At 47.5% G+C, this 20,000-nt stretch overlaps 3 protein-coding genes across 3 annotated transcripts in view; 1 reads left to right on the top strand and 2 right to left on the bottom strand.

Annotated features, from left to right (window-relative positions):
* The window catches only part of chd5 (chromodomain helicase DNA binding protein 5), a gene marked incomplete at both ends in the record, with an annotated part of 31,554 nt that extends 21,591 nt beyond the window's left edge, over nt 1-9,963 (bottom strand). The window contains 3 exon segments of the mRNA XM_083669026.1: nt 2,125-2,279; nt 9,597-9,684; nt 9,919-9,963. Coding sequence (XP_083525152.1) covers nt 2,125-2,279; nt 9,597-9,684; nt 9,919-9,963 — 288 coding nt within the window.
* A 1,070-nt stretch (nt 9,964-11,033) lies between these two features.
* Nucleotides 11,034-14,639, bottom strand: rpl22 (ribosomal protein L22). Its single transcript, XM_083669035.1, has 4 exons — nt 14,595-14,639; nt 13,844-13,960; nt 13,153-13,277; nt 11,034-11,232 (listed from the first exon to the last, which is right to left on the bottom strand). Exons 1-4 carry the CDS (start codon nt 14,604-14,606, stop codon nt 11,088-11,090), a joined length of 399 nt encoding a protein of 132 aa, XP_083525161.1. The 5' UTR covers nt 14,607-14,639; the 3' UTR covers nt 11,034-11,087.
* Nucleotides 14,605-20,000, top strand: part of rnf207a (ring finger protein 207a) — a gene marked incomplete at both ends in the record, with an annotated part of 17,170 nt that continues 11,774 nt past the window's right edge. The window contains 5 exons of the mRNA XM_083668534.1: nt 14,605-14,663; nt 15,765-15,831; nt 16,236-16,426; nt 19,483-19,618; nt 19,798-19,942. Coding sequence (XP_083524660.1) covers nt 14,605-14,663; nt 15,765-15,831; nt 16,236-16,426; nt 19,483-19,618; nt 19,798-19,942 — 598 coding nt within the window. The remainder of the gene's footprint in view (nt 14,664-15,764; nt 15,832-16,235; nt 16,427-19,482; nt 19,619-19,797; nt 19,943-20,000) is intronic.

The raw sequence follows: 20,000 nt of genomic DNA, 5'->3' as shown, positions 1-20,000 counted from the left end.
GCTGAGACCTGGGGGGGAGAGAGGGCCACTCACAGGGCTGAGACCTGGGGGGAGAGAGGGCAGTTCACAGGGCTGAGACCTCCATTGATCCCTGGCCCATGTCTGACACAGTTGTCTGGAGAGAGATAGTAAGTGAATAACAGCACCATTGGTTTCCCTGTGAAGAGACTTCCCACCTGACACATACTGTCTAGTAGTAGTAGTGTGGGGAAGAGAGAGAGAGACAGGGAGAAAGAGAGGGAGATGGAGAGAGAGAAAGAAAAAAGAGACAGAGGAAGAAAAAAAGAGATGGAGAGTGTTAGGAGAAAAAGAGAGGAAGAGTAACAGAGAGAGTAACAGAGCGAGAGATGGCCGGAGAGAAAAAGAGGGGGGAGTGTGTGACAGAGGGAGAGTGTGTGAGAGAGAGAGGCAGAGAGAGAGAGAGAGAGAGAGGAGTCCTCTCCTCATTAGCCCAGCAGGGTCCAGTACTCAGAGTTAATGGTGGGCAGACAGAGGGCCGCTGACAGGCACTGGGGCTCTTCACAGCGCCTCTGGCCTGGACAGGGACAACCTCACTCTGTCACTGCCACACATCACAGCCCCGGGCTACACAGACAGCCCCAGCCAATAGAGGGACAGGCCCAGCCAATGGAGGGAGAGGAAAGCCCAGCCAGGGCAAGACCGGCCAATAGAAGGACAGGCAGCCCCAGCCAATAGAGGGACAGGCAAGCCCAGCCAATGGAGAGAGAGGAAAGCTCAGCCAGGGTAAGCCCAGCCAATAGAAGGACAGGCAGTCCCCAGCCAATTGATGGGCAGACAAATCCAGCCAATAGAAGGACAAGCAAGCCCAGCCAATGAAGGGGCAGGCAGCTCCAGCCAACAGAGGGACAGGCAAGCCCCAACCAATGAAACGACAGGCAAGCCCAGCCAATAGAGGGAGAGGAAAGCCCAGCCATGGCAAGCCCCAGCCAATAGAAGGACATGCAGCCCCAGCCAATAGAGGGACAGGCAAGCTCCAGCCAATAGATGGACAGGGAAGCCCAGCCAATGAAGGGGCAGGCAGCTCCAGCCTATAGAGGGACAGGCAAGCCCAGCCAATAGAGGGAGAGGAAAGCCCAGCCATGGCAAGCCCCAAGGACAGGCAGTCCCCAGCCAATAGAGGGACAGGCAAGCCTCAGCCAATGGAAGGACAGGCAAGCCCAGCCAATGGAAGGACAGGCAAGCCCCAGCCAATGGAAGGACAGGCAAGCCCCAGCCAATGGAAGGACAGGCAAGCCAGTAGAGGGAGAGGCAAGCCCTAGTCAATAGAAGGACAGGCAAGCCCCTGCCAATGGAAGGAACACATAGCACATATTAAAGGGATAGTCTATAGTAAATGGTTATAGGGATCTGCACATGAGTGCTCTGTTACCAGACACTTGGCTTAGTAGTAACTCACCTCACGGCACACTGTGGAGGCCATGGAAACTCTAATAAAAGAAGATGTCTCATGTTTACATAGTAGTACTAGTGTTGACTGTGGAGGGCGGCCCTCGGTGCGGTGTAAACCCTGTAGTGTGAATATTAGAAGCTAGACTGTAATGCCCTTGGTGCAGTTTACACCCTGTAGTGTCAATGTAAGGAGACCTCGGTGCAGTTTAAACCAATGTAGCCTGAATATCAGGCGCTACATTGTTACGACCTCGGTGCGGTTTAAAGCCTGTAGTCTGAATGTCAAGAGCTACACTGCAATGCCTGTAAAGGTTCAGCTGTCAGAACGGCTCTGTCACCATGCTGGCTCACGTTGGCACACACTCTGGCACTCCTGACCTACAGCCCTGCAGGCATGGCCGCCACCCCCCCCCCCCCCCCCCCATCATCCCGATCTTCAGGCTAGACTGGCACTCTAAACCCACAGCTTATACTGGCACGGTGGTACCCACACTAGCAGTGGTGCCAGAAGCCCTAAGCCACAGACACCCTTCTGCTCCTCATTGGGATTAGAGAACGGTCCAAGAAACCAAATACACCAGGAATTCAATTATGGAAACTATGAAAAGATAAATGCACAAGAAACTACATTAGTCCTTTTAAATGGATGCATAAACCTTTTTGTACACGTTCTGTATCACCATGGCAACCGTGTATATGATGATAAACCCTTACCTCCTTTTTCCTTTTCTTCACTTTGGGCATCTTGCCTTCTTTCATCTTTTTGGGTTTCTTCTTCTTCTGTTGTTTGAGGTCGTCGTCAGAGAAGAAGCTCTCCAGGGGCGTGAGGGGGACGACGTCGCGCTGGCGTTCACCCTCCTCATCCTCGTCTGGACACACAGACACAAACGCCGCCGTGTTCAGCCTCATACAGTACACGCTACATGCTACATACATGCTCCACCTGTGTCGCCTCATACAAACCCGACACTGAACATTTGATTTTATCCCCTTCAGCTTTCAACCCTGTGGCAGGCATAACTCTATGAATAAGAGTAGCCTACAACCCATAATATATAATAATAATAATAATAATAATAATAATAATAATAATAATATTAATATATGCCATTTAGCTGACGCTTTTATCCAAAACGACTTACATTGCAGTGAGTGCATACATTTCAGTATATATGGTCCCAGCGGGAATCAAACCCACAACGTAAGCGTTGTTAGCGCCACGCTCTACCAACTGAGCCGCAGAGGACCACAACCTGCAGCTGTGCATGAGAGAGACTGAGAGAGACTAAGAGAGGACTGAGAGAGACTGAGAGGACTGAGAGAGACTGAGAGGACTGAGAGGACTGAGAGAGACTGAGAGAGACTGAGACAGGACTGAGACAGGACTGAGACAGGACTGAGAGAGACTGAGAGAGACTGAGAGAGACTGAGAGAGACTGAGAGAGGACTGAGAGGACTGAGAGAGACTGAGACAGGACTGAGACAGGACTGAGAGAGACTGAGAGAGACTGAGAGAGACTGAGAGGACTGAGACAGGACTGAGAGAGACTGAGAGAGACTGAGAGAGACTGAGACAGGACTGAGACAGGACTGAGAGAGGACTGAGAGGACTGAGAGAGACTGAGAGGACTGAGAGAGACTGAGAGAGACTGAGACAGGACTGAGACAGGACTGAGACAGGACTGAGAGAGACTGAGAGAGACTGAGAGAGACTGAGAGAGACTGAGAGAGGACTGAGAGGACTGAGAGAGACTGAGACAGGACTGAGACAGGACTGAGAGAGACTGAGAGAGACTGAGAGGACTGAGACAGGACTGAGAGAGACTGAGAGAGACTGAGAGAGACTGAGACAGGACTGAGACAGGACTGAGAGAGACTGAGAGAGACTGAGAGAGACTAAGAGAGACTGAGAGAGACTGAGAGAGGACTGAGAGAGACTGAGAGAGACTGAGACAGGACTGAGAGAGACTGAGAGGACTGAGAGAGACTGAGAGAGACTGAGAGAGGACTGAGAGAGACTGAGAGGACTGAGAGAGACTGAGAGAGACTGAGAGAGACTGAGAGGACTGAGAGAGACTGAGAGAGAACTGAGAGAGACTGAGAGAGACTGAGAGGACTGAGAGAGACTGAGAGGACTGAGAGAGACTGAGACAGGACTGAGAGAGACTGAGAGAGACTGAGAGAGACTGAGAGGACTGAGAGAGACTGAGACAGGACTGAGAGAGACTGAGAGAGACTGAGAGAGACTGAGAGAGACTGAGAGGACTGAGAGAGACTGAGAGAGACTGAGAGAGACTGAGAGAGACTGAGACAGGACTGAGAGAGACTGAGAGGACTGAGAGAGACTGAGAGAGACTGAGAGGACTGAGAGAGACTGAGACAGGACTGAGAGAGACTGAGACAGGACTGAGAGAGACTGAGAGGACTGAGAGAGACTGAGAGAGACTGAGAGAGACTGAGAGAGACTGAGACAGGACTGAGAGAGACTGAGAGAGACTGAGAGAGACTGAGAGAGACTGAGACAGGACTGAGACAGGACTGAGAGAGGACTGAGACAGGACTGAGAGAGACTGAGACAGGACTGAGAGGACTGAGAGGACTGAGAGGACTGAGAGGGAAACCTCTCACAAGTCACTGAGGTGTACTAAGGAAAAACACTGCCATTCATAAATGTGTGTGTGTGTGTGTGTGTGTGTGTGTGTGTGTGTGTGTGTGTGTACATTCCGCTCCAGACTTCAATGCTGCCATAGTGGGTCACAGAGGAGTAAGTAGAGACAGCGGGGAGACAGCCTTTAGACAGTAGACAGTACATCACTATAAAGAGGCACACACACACACACACACGCACGCACACACACACGCGCATGCACGCACGCACACACACACACACACACACACGCACACACACACACACACACACACACACACACACACACACACACACACAGAAGGGCATGAAATATGCAGCACGTGTATCAGAGTCAATCAGCCAACACTAGCTCTGCAGCCTGCCACTCCCCGAGGGAGCCCGTCTGAGGAGGGAGGGTTTGGAGGGAGGGAGGGAGGGAGGGAGGGAGTTCAAATCTCACAATCTACTTATCCAATATGAAGCCGTGCATAGAGGGGTCCAACGAGTCCCAGTCCCAAACACCAGGGGCTTCCACAGCTCAATCTCAATGAGAGGCCCATGTAGGATTCTCTGACTATTCACTCCTGGATCTCCCAACCACAGGCCCTGATTGAGGGCTCTCTCCCTCGTAAGCCAGGCAGTAGTGCTGGAGGCTTAAGATAAAGAGTTATTAGACTCGTTCACACGTCTGCGCAGGCTCCCAGTAGGGGCTCGTTTGAGGCATGTTTGCCGTCTCCCAGGGATGAGTCATCATCACGACTATTCAGCTAATGACACTGATACAGATAAAAATAGGAAACGATACATAAATACTAATACGAATAACAATAAGGCTACGGTAAATCTCTACCTTGTTACTATGCCGTAGTAATACTAAACACACTGGGCAAATGCCTATTGACTGACTGCCCTCCTTGCTTCAGTCAATGACCCGCCAGGTTGAACAGACATGACCACTGCCATCTATGCATTCAGACCGTCAACATGTAGGAATGTACAGCATGGTGCATTAGACACTGGCATCCTAGTGTGTGTGACTGACAGCACTGCCAGAGCCTTTGGTGTTTTGGCTGCTATTGTACAGGTATTAGAGGTGAACTGTGTGTGTGTGTGTGTGTGTGTGTGCGTGTGCGTGTGCGTGTGCGTGTGCGTGTGCATGTACGTGTGCGTGTGCGTGTGCGTGCGACTGTGTGTATGTGTGTGTATGTGTGTGTATGTGCGTCAGGCTCTGCCAGGTGTTGAGGGGGATCACTGTGGTCATGTGGCATAGAGGCCCTGGGCTCAGTGGGCTGGCACCAGGCCCTGTTAACGCCAGGCTGCAGCTCCACTTGGCACCCGGGCCCGCTCTGGAGCGTGGACGGCAGCTCCGAGGCGCTGACCTTCCTGCAAGGGCTTGGCCACCCCACCAGTCCATTAGAGGGGAGATTCATGACCAACTCCCCCGTGAGAAAAGACAGCGTTTACGAGAAAACGCATTAGGCCCCACTGACTGCCTCTGTATGGAAATACCCAGTTAATGGTGCCCTGCCTAGCGCTGTGGAGAGAGAGAGAGAGAGAGAGGGAGAGAGAGGGAGAGGGAGAGAGAGAGAGAGAGGGAGGGAGAGGGAGAGGGAGAGGGAGAGAGAGAGAGAGTGGGAGTGAGGGATTCTCCCACCAGGTCATAGCCCATTGCTCTCACTCAAAGGCACCCTCAAACATATTTACTCTTATGCTTAGTCTTTCCAAAACAGGGAACATCCAGTACAGTATAGCATGTATACATCCAGTACAGTATAGCATGTATACATCCAGTACAGTATAGCATGTATACATCCAGTACAGTATAGCATGTATACATCCAGTACAGTATAGCATGTATACATCCAGTACAGTATAGCATTCATAATGGTGTATAATAGGGCTTCAGTAAGCTAACTACAGTACATAATAGGACTTCAGTAAGCGTTACAGAATTTGCCACATTTGTGGCAGCTCTAGGGAACTTAGTAGTAACCAGAGTAACCACTGACTGAACACACGTTTCCCTGCTCGTGGAGGGCTAGATCTGGGGGTTAAGACACGTTTCCCTGCTCGTGGAGGGCTAGATCTGGGGGTTAACACACGTTTCCCTGCTCGTGGAGGGCTAGATCTGGGGGTTAAAACACGTTTCCCTGCTCGTGGAGGGCTAGATCTGGGGGTTAAAACACGTTTCCCTGCTCGTGGAGGGCTAGATCTGGGGGTTAAAACACGTTTCCCTGCTCGTGGAGGGCTAGATCTGGGGGTTAAAACACGTTTCCCTGCTCGTGGAGGGCTAGATCTGGGGGTTAAAACACGTTTCCCTGCTCGTGGAGGGCTAGATCTGGGGGTTAAAACACGTTTCCCTGCTCGTGGAGGGCTAGATCTGGGGGTTAAGACGTGACTGGGTGAGAGTGAGCTGGGTGTGTATGGCAGCAGGGTCGATGGTCACCTGTCCTGTAGCAGGGCAGATGAGCCTGGTGAGGAGCCTGATGACAGCGTATGGTATGTCTATGGCAGCCGATGTATCATTTGCAGTGTCCCCATAAATAAACAGTATGACAGACAGTAACTGTGATTGTGCATGCATGATGTATGAACATGAATGCAGTATGGTGGCACGTGACACAGGGCAAATGCATAACAAACATACCTGTGCGTGCACGCGCACAGACAAACACACACACACACACACACACACACACACATAGCCAAGCATCTCCCTTCTGCATACACACACACACACACACACACATACATACACACACACACACACACACACACACACACACACACACACACACACACACACACACTCAGGCAAGATTACACACACACACACACATACACACACACACACACACACACACACACACACACACACACACACACACACACACACACACACACACACACACAGAAATAAATGGTGTCAGCTTTCACAGTGGAGGATCCAAAAATAGCCCCCTCCAATTGGGGATAACTTTTGTAGGCACACAAAAGCCCACGATAATCTTTCAATTTCAAAGAAGGACAAAACAATTCACAAGGAAATCAAGCTGATGGAAGGGTTAGAGGCAGTGACCAGGGGTGACACAGTGGTACAGGACAATGCTTGTGACCAACAACAGGAACAAGACAGTTTGACTGTATGAGTTTGAGCATGAGCAATGCAGAGGCAGGGGAGGCTGGTGGAGGTAGAAATCGGAGAACGGGATGAGACTCATTGTAACGCATGGAACGGAATGGTATCAGGACGGAATGGTATCAAACACGTGTGAGCCCGTCCTCCGATTTCTACCTCCACCAGCCTCCACTGAGAGACAGTGGTGGATGGTGTAGTTACACACAGTACGACAGAGGGAAGGAGTCTGGGAGGGAAGCTACCGCAGTGTGTCCTCAGCTCTCCTTCCATGCCTTCTGGAGGGCCACCGCTGGCCCTGAGGTTCAGGATCCTTTAGTAGCCCTAAAGCTAAAGCCTGCGTATGGATATCAACTCACTCCTGATGCTTCATCCAATCGCCTGCGTCGTTAACAAGCTTGCATGCACAATAGCCAGATATGATCGTTACACATAGAAAATAGAAAAAAAAAAAAAAAAAGCAATTGAAACAAAATGATTTCTTTATACGCACGCACGCACGCACGCACGCACGCACGCACACACACACACACACACACACACACACACACACACACACACACACACACACCACACACACACACGCCGTAGAGTTGTGCATAAATTCATCTTCCTTTTTCTCGCCCTCATTTAGGCCTAAGTCTTTGGTTACTGGGGACATGCATCAGTGATTGCTTTGTCCCTCAGGCTGTGGCTGGCAGTCATGGATGGCGGGCGCTACTGTAGAGAAGAGAGCCCTCCATGTCTGTGCCCTGAAATGTTCTTTTGTACTGTACACAGCCATAATAATGACGGTAATGAGCAGAACGGCGTTTGAAGTTCGAGGGAGATAAAACAGGCTATTTCATAACCACAAACTAATACCGTGCCCACGTACGATCCCGAAGGTGAAGTACAGTAATGTCATCCCGTGTAGCACCGTGACGGAGGGCTGCGAAAAAACCAGCAGACCGTGTAACACTAATAACACAAACTGGGAAGAGGAAGGCAAAGGGGCATCTTTGGTCTGCCCTTGTTAATCAAGAGCCAGTGGTTAATGGTCGGGGGGTCTGGAGCCGGCTGTAGACGAGGACCTATGAAGAAATTGATCCTATCGACTAAACTGACACAGAGGTATGAGGAAGCCAGGCTCTCCTCTGGCTCCGGCCGCCTACTGTACTGCTCTTCATCACATCCCCCTCTGACACAGGCTCAGCCAAGTGGCTCCCCAGAGATTTAGGACTTGTTTGACAGAGATGGAGAGAGACATTGACAGGCCAGGCAAGCCCACGGGTCCTCCACCTCTGTGACTAGCGGTGTGTGCAACCGAACTGTCTGATGTGGATGGCCACAGAGGTTCATGGGTCGACTACCGGTGTGTCGTGGGTTTTTAACCACACACACACACCATAATGTCAAGTCTGGAGCGTTGGCATGCTGGAGAGCGTTCATAAACATTACAGTTCTGTCATCCAGTCACACCTACACAACACCATCTTCTGACAGAAATCACCAAGGTCATCCTTAAGGTGAAATGTCCCCGGGGGGGGTGGGGTGGGGGGCGGGAGTGAGGAGAAATTGGATGATGTTGCTATTTGATGTGAAACTTAAGAGTTGTGTTGATCGAGGGTCCTTTGAGTTAAAACACACCCTTGTTAACTAGTGGACTACAAAGTATAACAGGACAGTTGCATTTTGTGCGTGTTTTCTTGTTACACGTGGTTTCAGGACCTCTGCTCCACCACCGACACATTGGGACAAGACCCACAATTGGGACACCGTCGCTAAGTAACGATGCAGCAACCAGTCAGAGTTGACCCTTGCGGACGTTAACTTTGAGCGGTAACCTAATGACCGTTGGTCTTCAACTGTCACAGGTTGTGAGGAGCAACTTCGGTGTTCAACCCCAGGTTCACACAGAGACATAAAACACCAAACAGCAGTGCAGCAGCTGAAACACACGAACAAAATGGTGTGCATTCTATTCCAAAAAAAGAAAAGAAAATGAGTATGCTGATCGCAGTCAAACTAAAATGGAGTTCGTGTCGGAAGGCCTTACATTCAGAGGTTTAAATGTTTGAGGGTTTTTTCCAATGGAATTTTGCACCCCCTTCTTGGACATAAATGCAGTCTCTCAGTCCCTCTATATTCTCGGACCGGCTCATCTTAGTTACAGTGCCACAGATGGCGGCTTTTCATTTGCCCACATTGTCTTTGAAGATGTGAATAGCGGCGACAAGTGCAGACCTAGGTCCCTAAGGAATACAATGAGTCGTGCAAAATAATAATTTAGAACGAGCACAATGCCTCCTACACCCCACCCCTCCTCCCTTTAGCCTTCAAGAACGTAGGACGAACCCTTTTCCCCGCATTCAACGAGGCGTAGCAGTGCAAAATATATGAAGGGCAGAAACTCCCCCTCCGCTTACTTCACTCCCTCACCTGGTATTTCGTCTTCAAAATCCATATCGTCTTGTCCATCGTCTTCATTGCTTAGCGACCCAGGCATCTTTATCGCATACCCGAAAACCTTCCTGCTTGAGAATTAACAGAAAGTTAACCCTCCAAATGCCACTGTTCAGCTCTTACAGTCTCTCGGAAAATAAATGGACCCTAAACGTCTTGTGCACACAATTTATTTCTGTATTTTTTTTGTGGAAAAATTGCTTCTTTCGTTGTGTTGGAAAAAAAATATTTCCTTTTCCACTCTTCTCTATCCAAGTCCTCCAGTCTGAAAAATAAGAAAGAGACAAAAATGGAACACACATGCCCAGATTGTGACGTCTGGTCTGTTGCCATGACAATCCATCCCATAATTTTCACCACAACTAGTTAGTCATGCTCCCCTAGTTACCACTTTTACTAGTCGTGAGCAGTGCTGCAAGGAGCAATGCCACAGTGTGCACCTCCTCCCGTCTGTCGCTTTGCCCATTTTCCCAGCAAGTCCGGAGAATTCGAGGTTACATCAGGATATGGGGGGAGTGGGGGGGGAAACTTTACTCAATCACTCGCGAGTCCACATCAATTCAGCATCTCGGCTCAGATGGTTTCAATGGCAACTGTAGCCAACCGAACGCAGATAAACCGCGAACATGACATATTATTGATAAACTTAGTATCATTATGTAATTTTCGAGGTTAATCAAACGATGTCGCGTTCGATTTGATATAGACACATATGTTCTGTTTGAAAGAGGCTTTGATACAGCCATGTCGCCGATTGAGCCCATCTAAACTTGTATATTTGACTTGTAAGTAGGAATACTGTAATTACTGTAAATACGAATTGATATCCCGAGCAACATATTCGAATAGCAAACATTACAGGAGCGCACACCAGTGTGCGCACTGTGACTATAGCAACATTGTATCGTGACGTGGGCTCTGCGGACCGTCAATCTTTATAAACTAATCATTCGTCTTAAACACAAAGACATGAGAGAAAAACAACCTAAAAGTAAGCAGTAAATATAGTCATTTTCCAGTCAACCAACTTCCTCCATCAACTGACAAGATTTAAAGTGCACCGCTGGACAGGCTGCCCGGCTCCCTGTCGCTCGAACAGTTGTCAAGGTTACCACTGCTGCAACAAGACGCTCATGGACCACATAAAAAAACAATAGACATGTGGGCATCAGCGCATGTCGCTGGCTTCAGTTCATACCAGGGAACACAGCCTCCAACTGTTGCAGATAAAGGCTTTGTACTACAATCTTTCATTGAAAGCCAAACATTTCTCAATTCCCGTTAATTGATTATTTCATACATGTTATGATATATATATATATATTTTTATATATTTATCAAGCAATGAATTTCCAACAATACATTTCAGGTTTTAAGTAAGTCCTATCAAAGCAGTGAAGAAAACCTGAGGCAGACTTTTTTTTTTTTCCTTTTGAAATTTTATTGACAAAAGAAAGTGGCATGGATTTAATCTTCATCCTCCTCCTCTTCCTCGTCCTGGTTGATCTGGAAGTAGCGCAGCTCGTAACTCTCCTTGGTGTTGGCCACCACACGCAACCAGTCTCTGAGGTTGTTCTTCTTCAGATACTTCTTGGTGAGATATTTCAAGTACCTGGAAGACGAAGGGAGAGACGTGTCCGTTAAAATGTCCTATTTGACTAATTTCCGCCTAAAAAAAACAGACCCAAACTAAACTGCTTATAGCATTAGAATTGGGATGATCAGATGCAAAAGTAGGATGCCATTTGATAGTTAACACCTTGAGGTTGTGTGTGGATATGTTGAGATCATAGTTCAGAATAACATAACACATGACAAGGAGATAAAGTAATCAATAATTCAATTGATAATAAAAATTAAAGCAGAATTTGGGCCCGTCTGGCATAAGACCAGCAAGGACAAAACGTCCCCGAGTGTTGCGTACGTAGGGGACTGAGTGTAATTTATATTTAAATGTATTCTAATTTATACATATATAATATATATATATATTGTACGTGCCCCATACCCATTTCACAGCCTCTAGCCTCATTGCCTCGCACAGCCTACATAATTTATTGTTCTATTTTGAAAACAATTTTTTTTTTTGATAGTGTAAAATGTTTTTGTTCATATTTTTGCTTATATATTGTTGTTTTTTATGTCCCATGCACCAACCTGACCAAGTCAATTTCCTGTATGTGCAAATATACTTGGCCAAATAAAATAATTCAAATTCTGAACAGAACCGTGTTCTATATCTATGGTTGCCTCTGAATGTGTCATTAAAATCCATCAATTTAATGAAACCAAACCAATCACATACCATATACTTGTCTCAACTCAGGGGTGGTTCAGCGGTAGGGGGTTTGGATTAATAATTACACATGACCATTTAGCATACACGTTTTGTGAAGTGGCAACTCTGCCCACCAACCAGGTTAAATAGTCTAGTCAGGGGGGAAATGCACATCAAATGGGCCAGTGTCTAGGGTTGATCTCCAACTAGTCAGTCCTCAGTCCACACACTACTCACACACTGATGTTCTTCCATGAGAAAACCAACACAGGACTCAATGGCACACTATCCAGTATAACACACAGAGATGTATCCGACCATTACAGCAATATAGTAGAAGTTCAAATATCGTGACGTTTTCTTAGACAATAGTCAATAGGGGCGTTCAGTGGCGTAGCACACTAAGGCGCATACCATATCATCGCAAGGTCCCTGGTTCGATTCTGGGCATCGATATCTCCTGCAAGTCATCCCTCCTCTCTCACCCGTCCTTCCTGTCAATCTCTACTATCTCTATCCCAATAAAGCAGAAATGCCCTAAAACATTTATTTAAAAAAACTCCAGATATGTGCATAACTACAAGGTGCAGTGTGTGTCCCTCTGTTTCAGCAAGGCAAAGCACATCTTCGTGTCTTTGAAATCATCTAAGTTTCACCAGAACATTTACACCAGCCACACACCATGTGCTGCAGTTCAGTCCTTTGTCCTAACCCTAACCCACACTGGCATATCTCTACCGTTCTCCAGAAATGATCGGTATTAACAGACAGGCCTCGTGATACTTTCTGAAGTAATAGTCAAAAATAACATTTTGAAATCGCCCAACCCTAGTAGAAGTAATCATAACTGTAGGCCAGTTTCTAAAGCCTAGGTTCATATTTCTGAAGCAACTCTAAATGAAGACCTGTGCCAACCTGTGCAAACATGTATAATCAAACCAAAAATGATTCAAGGCAAGGAACCCATGAAATAATACTGGGTCTAACAAAATAATTCTGTTCAACTAACAGTCCATGATCAACATCTTCGTTCAAACATAGCCATTGAATTGAACAGCAATCAGGGCAACCCATCAGCCAAATAAACAGACATTTTTTATTTACTTAACTCTTGTTTAACCAGGCAAGTCACTGAGAACACATTCTCATCTTACAATAAAAACCTGACCAAGGAGGAGCAATGAGATGTGCAGCAAAGCAGACAAGTGAAGTTAAGAGATGTGTGGGGTCAATTCCGAGATGCTGCCCACGTACCTTTTGGAGAAGGGCACTTCAGAGTTGACAGCGATTTTGCTCTTACTCCTTTCAATGGACACCACACCACCACCGAGGTTCCCAGCCTTGCCGTTCACCTTTATGCGTTCCTGCAGAAACTGCTCCTGTAGAAAACAAACCCAGGTGTGCATTGGTTAGGTGGGATGCTTGGGACGGCCTGACCGGCATCATACCATTGAAGTTGAGTTAAAAGGGTTCAGGTTAGGATAAGAGGAAGAGTAGTGTCATCCCAAGGATCCCACTTAGCCTCTACCAATGTGTATCCTTGGAGACTGAGGAGAGAACCATTCCCCCTAAAGTGGAGTCATTCCTAACTTCAAGGGCCTTCAACCCTGCAGAGAGTTACAGAACGCTTAAAACGTTCTGCCAAGATGAGGATCTACCGTTTAAATCAAAACTTGTCTTGCAAAGAGGTCTTGTGTGTAGTTGTAAAGCACTGACGATGCATTTGAAGTTGATGACTATCCGAGAGAGCCACCTCAGAAAGGCATGTGTGTTCTGGTCAATCTGAGATGTGTCTCCCATCCAAACTAATACCAGTATGAGCACAACATCAATCCAGTGATAAACATGCATTATCCTTATTATTGCGATCTTTGACTGTGTGGTGTTAAAGACCTAATCTGGTCATGAGCGTGTTGGCCATCTCCTACAGCAGAATAGCACTTACAAAGTTGGCCGCATCCATAATGCCATCCTCCACAGGGTGCGTGCAGTCCAGGGTGAACTTCAGGACCTGCTTCTTCTTCTTGCCACCCTGTTTCTTGATTTTGATGACCGGCTTCTTCTGTAAATGCATGCAGGGCAACACAAGTCACTTAAGACACAACTTGATAGGCGCAGGGTAATAGTGGACTTTGCTAGAACAAGGTCCAGAAGGTCCAAACTAAATCGTATAGCTTGCTAATATATAGCCGAAATCGCCTCACAAAAATAACATCACAAGATTTTACACAATGACATTTGTGTCCCTGTTACGAGTAGATATATATCAAATACATTACAAAAAAATAAAAAAGCCTTTAGTCGGCTACTTCGGCTAGCTAATATCAAGAAGGTACTTAGGTAATTACCCAACCTGAAGTTCCCTGAAGGACCTAGTTTAGTTACCTCACCTGCCTGATGGCTTATTCCCCTCAGCTATAATGACTTACCCCCCTCAGCAATTACAATGACCGGGAATCAAAGAGTGACAGTTAGCTAGCTCGCTAACGATAGCTGGCTAACTTAGCTTTATGCTAGCTACTACAACGTGGTTCAGGTCCATATGGTAAACAAAGCTAAATGTATGGGTGCTACTTTGCCTCTGCCACATAAGAAACACATAAACATGTAAACGAAATACGTCCACACCAATTACAGTCAAAGACGAGCAATATAAACGATTCTATTCAACATATATTCAGTATTTCAATACTCACAATCGGAGCCATGGCTGACGATTTTGACAAAAAGGAAGACCGGAGTCTGAAAAGGCAGTTTAATATCCGGTAGCCAGCCACATCGATGGCACGATTACTCTGCGATTGATTCAGCCAGGGGGTTCACCAAAGAGAGTAACTAGGGCAGTTTCACTCATTCTCTTTCTATGGTTTCACTTCACTGACCCTAGTGAGTAGATATTGTGTTGAGTTATTTTGGAGCAGTGGCCAGAAAACAATGTATTTCTAATTACAGTACATGATATCAGTGGTTCAATTTAATGGTTCAATTTCTCTTGAGAACTAAAACAAAGCAGGCCACCCTATCCTAGACAATTGACAATGTGATTTTAATGTACATTTCAATTGATATTAGGGTAAAAATCCATACCTCTTTTACACTAACAGTTGAAATTCCCAGGAAACCCCACCCCGAGGGCAATTTTTCGTGTTGCCTTTGGCATGAAATCTTCAAGTGAAGAGACCAGGCCACCTACAATAGGCCGCTAGACTACAATATAACATGCTGCCCAGTAGAGTAGCTGTTAACTCAAATAAAACATGAGGTAATCTCTAAAACACTCTACAACTAAGTCAAACGTTGGCTCATCTCAGCGTCTCTAATACGACTGGTAAAATATCCCCCACTGACAGGAGTTATATCCCCCATTGTAGCTCTGCCTTCTAGTTGGGAGGGAGAGAGTGCAATATTCAAAGCATGTTTGCCCCCCTGCTGACAAGGCATTAATATCTGATTTCTCTTTTGTCACTTGTGACACTGTGGTTGCACCTTTGGCAATACCCCCACTCCCCCTCTCCACCCCCCACCCCATCCCACACCCACCCTCACCCACACCCACACCCCCCCTAACTCTGTGAGAGGAATGGCTGCTGGCGTGGGGGGCCATCAGCTGCTTGGTGTCAGGACTCCAGCGGGCCACTCTTGAAGGGTTCCTACATTCCTGCTGTCATTCCTGCTGGCGGTAGCTGATAGGACCAGTGAAAGGTAAGATATTAGCACTGTGTGCTGTCCATAGACAGAGACAGTCTCTCTGCTACATCGCACATTATTACAGTAGCAGTGAGTGACTTCACTGTTGGTCGAGAGATACAGAGCACTACAACAGAAGTGCAGACATTCCAACACAATGTGACATTATTGACATCCAGTTTTCTGTGGGATTATGTTTGGGTTTTTTTCAACACAGCACTGAGAACTCATAGTATGGCCGGCAAGGTAAGTAAACGAGGGACAATATTTCCTGTTTCCAGCTGAATGAGACTGAATGAAGGTTACGAGAGAATGGCTACATGCCCTGCATCACACACAGTATTAGTTGTACCTTACAGAGGGACACACTGTCAAACATACAGTCAAACCCATGTGATCCTACTCAGAGTAAACACAGGATTCCTTAAATAATGTGCTTCATGTCTTCCTACCTCCATGTCTGATTTCGAACTTTAGCATTGCCTGTTGATGGCAATATGATCCTTCATCCCCTTGGGCCTGTTTGTTTAACTAGGAAGTACATTATGGCTAAACTGATATGTCTGCTGTAATCACATTGGAGCAAGATCCCACTGTGACTGATCAAATTGTCAGACTGTCAGCTTGTTAACCGAACCCTCTCTTTGTAGGTGGCAGGGGGAATGTTCCGTCCTCTGAAAAACCTGTGTGATGTGGATTGTGCCAATGTCCACCCCCTTGTTTGCCACCTGTGCCACGAGCAGTACCAGCATCCATGCCTCTTGGACTGTTACCACATCTTCTGTGCCCGCTGCCTTCAGGGCAAAGCCAATGAAAACCGCCTCAACTGCCCCCTCTGTGGGTAAGCTAGGGGAGTGGACGCTTTGCCTCGATACATTCATCACCATCAATTCACAAGATGTGTATTTGACACTTGTATTGCCACAGTGAAACCCTCAGAGTGTCTGTAGCCATGCGTGGCCCTCTCACTGTAGGTTCCAGAATGTTGGCGTGTTTGACAGAATTCCATTTGCACTAATAACTACCTTGAGGGTATTGAGAAATATCAGCATTGTGTTGGTAAGTGTTGATCCAATACGGTGGGCAGGTCTTGTGGCCTAAGGTCCCATATCCCATGTGGTGTTTCCATTGGTTGAGTATTGGGTTGGAGCAAAACATATTACATGTTAGTTTAAAATGGGTGCAAAAGAAGGGGAATCCCCCTAAGACTGGGTACTGTAACTCTTCACCACTGGCACCTGGGTGCACTGCATACAGGGCAGGGTGGGGCAGGGTGGGGAAGGGCAGGTTGGGGCAAGGCAGGGCAGGATGGGGCAGGGCAGGGGGCAGAGCAGGGCAGGTGGGGCAGGGCAGGGTGGGGCAGGGTGCGGCAGGGCAGGGTGGAGCAGTGCAGGGTGGGGCAGGGTGGGGCAGCGCAGGGCAGGGTGGGCCAGGGTGCGGCAGGGCGGGCCAGGGTGCGGCAGGGCAGGGTGGAGCAGTGCAGGGTGGGGCAGGGTGGGGCAGCGCAGGGCAGGGTGGGACAGGGCAGGGCAGGGTGGGGCAGTAGCTCTGAGCAGCAAGGACAGCTGCAGGGTCAGCCCAGGGTCTGATCTGATTTAGCCCCAGGCTGAACGCCCAGCATGGTGGGCAAGCTCTAAAAAGGCCACCGTGCCCCCACGCAGGAGCACAACAACAAACACCCACACTGGCATCTTGGCAACCCAGCACGGAGCTCAGGGCAATTAAAACGGACCTCGCTGTGGCCTATCCCATTTCATCCCCCACTGATAAATGAGTCATGACATGCAATGTTACGTAAAGGCCCTCAGGATTAGCTCCTTCTGATCAAAGCACTATGTAGACAGAGAGAGAGAAAGAGAGAGAGAGAGAGACTTCTCCTGGACAGAGATTATGTAGTAAACAACCATAATCTGGTGTTGAATCTTTTTCTGTCACTAGAGAAAGTTCATAACCCTGCTTTTGTGAGTTTCATCACTTCATCTCTGGATAGCGGGCATCTTCATACCTTTAATCCGTGAATGCTTGGCAAGGCAACAAAACTGAATGCCCAGAGATAAAAGATTGGCAACTAGATTACTGGATCATGTGCTGTCTGAAGAAAAGCACAACATGGAGGCTGATGTCAGAGACCAAACTGATACACCATTGTCCAGATCCAGTGTGCAGCAGCTGACTGTAAGACTACCCCTGCTGCGTAGCCCTGCTTAGCGCTGAGCTCACAGCTAAATGTGTCCCCTTTGTTGTGCAGTGTCGCCTGGATCAACTGCGGTCCGAAGGGGCTTAGACACCAGGCCTCCGGGCCCACGGGTGGTTCTACTGTTCCTCTGTGGCGGTCCTCGGCCCGAATGGCTGAACCAGATCCTGAAGCCTCTTCATGTGATCTGGTTTTCCATCTCAGATATCTAATTATAAATCACAATACCTGATCATATTCTCTTCATGTAAGATTAAGGATTTATATAACCTTCAGATGTAAACACAGCCTAACATGATCGATTTGTTCCATATATAACATATAATTACAAACTGAAGATGTCAAATACTTTAAGAAAAGGCTTTTATGGTGAAGTTTGTTACCGTGGTCACAGGAGACATGGTTCCCAGCGGCCAGACACAGTCTACACCAGGGGAGGCTGCTGGAGGTAGAAAGTAGAGTAGCTCATTGTAATGCATGGAATGGAGTGAGAAATGGTATCAAACACACTTGTCTCTCTCTGTTCCCAGTGGCGGTGGTAACCCAGTGGTGATAACCCAGTGGTGATAACCCAGTGGGCGCACACACACACACACTCTTTTGACGGGTCCCCCCGACCCGACCCATGTGACCCGTGCAATGGGCCAAAGAGGAGAGCTGCTGTTTGTTGCTATTTTCATCATCAGCACCATTGCCATCACTCTTCACTCAAGAACCATATAATCTAGGAATCCGCTGCACTGCTATAAGTAGCACGCAGTAGGCCGCGTTGCTATGACAACTAGATAAACATTGGGGAGGAGGAGTAGGCCGCGTTGCTATGACAACTAGATAAACATTGGGGAGGAGGGGAGGGGAGAGGAGGGGAGGGGCCAGAGGGGGAGACATGTTTGCACCATTGTTATTTTTATTGTACTAATCTCTCTGGAACCGTAATAAAGTGTGTGCTGAATAAAATCAGGCAGGATTATTCGAGGCCTAGGGTATCAAAACTGACACAATGAGAAAGAACAGTAGCCCTACCCCTCCGTGTTTCCTGCCAAAAGAGGAGGTGTTTAACATTATTGTTTTGGCACAATATAGGTACCTCCTACTAACTTTGTGTGTAACAACATCAGCCCGATGTTACATTGTAAAGCCTTATGCTTAGGAATTAATCCACATATTTCATATTTATGAGATGTCTGTCACGAAGAGTTATTTCAGGCAATGAATTAGAGTCGTAGGCAAAGCCTCTGTGATCGGAGAGGATGAATCGCCATCTGCTGGAGAGATATGAGAATGCACATCTCTGCCTCTTGATTATCAGTCAGGGAAAACGGTTCAAATCAAATCAAATCAGTTTATTTGTCATATACACAGAATACAGCCGTAGACGGTGCAATGAAATGCTTAGGGCAAGCTACCTCGTCAACAGTGCAACAAAGTACTAATAATAATAAAAACAAACCTGGGGTGGTGTCAGTTGAGCAGTCTGCTGTAATGCACGCTATTAATTTCTGATTGTTTTCCATCGGATGTTATGCCACTGGATGTTAAACCTATTTTAATTGTGACACATCTTTGTGTGTTCGTTGAAAGGATGGATTAGGCTATTTGATGTTTTGAGAGGTAAAACAACACTGTTTTGAGAGGTAATCAACTGTGTGTGTGTGTGTGTGTGTGTGTGTGTGTGTGTGTGTGTGTGTGTGTGTGTGTCACAGTTACCCATCGATTGTAAGGGGGATGAATGGCCTGCCAGCGGAGGACCGTCTGCTGAAGTTCCTGGTACATAACTCTCCTGATGGCGAGGAGGAGACGGTGCAGTGTGCCAACTGTGACCTGGAGAGCAACAAGCAGGTACCTCACCCCACACACTGGCTCAATACACAGTTGAACATAGCCATGGATCTACCGTACCATGGATCTTATTATGGATTGTGTGTGTGTGTGTGTGTGTGTGTGTGTGTGTGTGTGTGTGTGTGTGTGTGTGTGTGTGTGTGTGTGTGCGCGCGCGCGCCTGTGTGTGCGTGTTGTAGGACACAGGGGCGATGTACTACTGTAACACGTGCAGCCAGCCCTTGTGTGGAGCCTGCAGGGCCTCCACCCACCAGGCAAGAATGTTCACCCACCACGAGATCGTGTCGCTCGCCAAACGTCACAAGGAGAGCCACAGGACCTGCTGTGAGTACCGCCTGTACAGCAGATGTTAGTGTCAGGTGTTAACTATAATTATATTACA

This window comes from Argentina silus (assembly GCF_951799395.1).
Source record: "Argentina silus genome assembly, chromosome: 4".
NCBI lineage: Eukaryota > Metazoa > Chordata > Actinopteri > Argentiniformes > Argentinidae > Argentina > Argentina silus.
Note: the sequence above shows the minus strand (reverse complement) of the source record. Positions and strands in the feature narration are given on the sequence as shown.

Coding starts and splice junctions, on each gene's coding strand:
- rpl22 (XM_083669035.1), bottom strand. Junction 13,278..13,843: donor TTATGGATGCGGCCAACTTT/GTAAGTGCTATT, acceptor TGTTTTCTACAG/GAGCAGTTTCTGCAGGAACG. Junction 11,233..13,152: donor GAAGTGCCCTTCTCCAAAAG/GTACGTGGGCAG, acceptor TTCGTCTTCCAG/GTACTTGAAATATCTCACCA.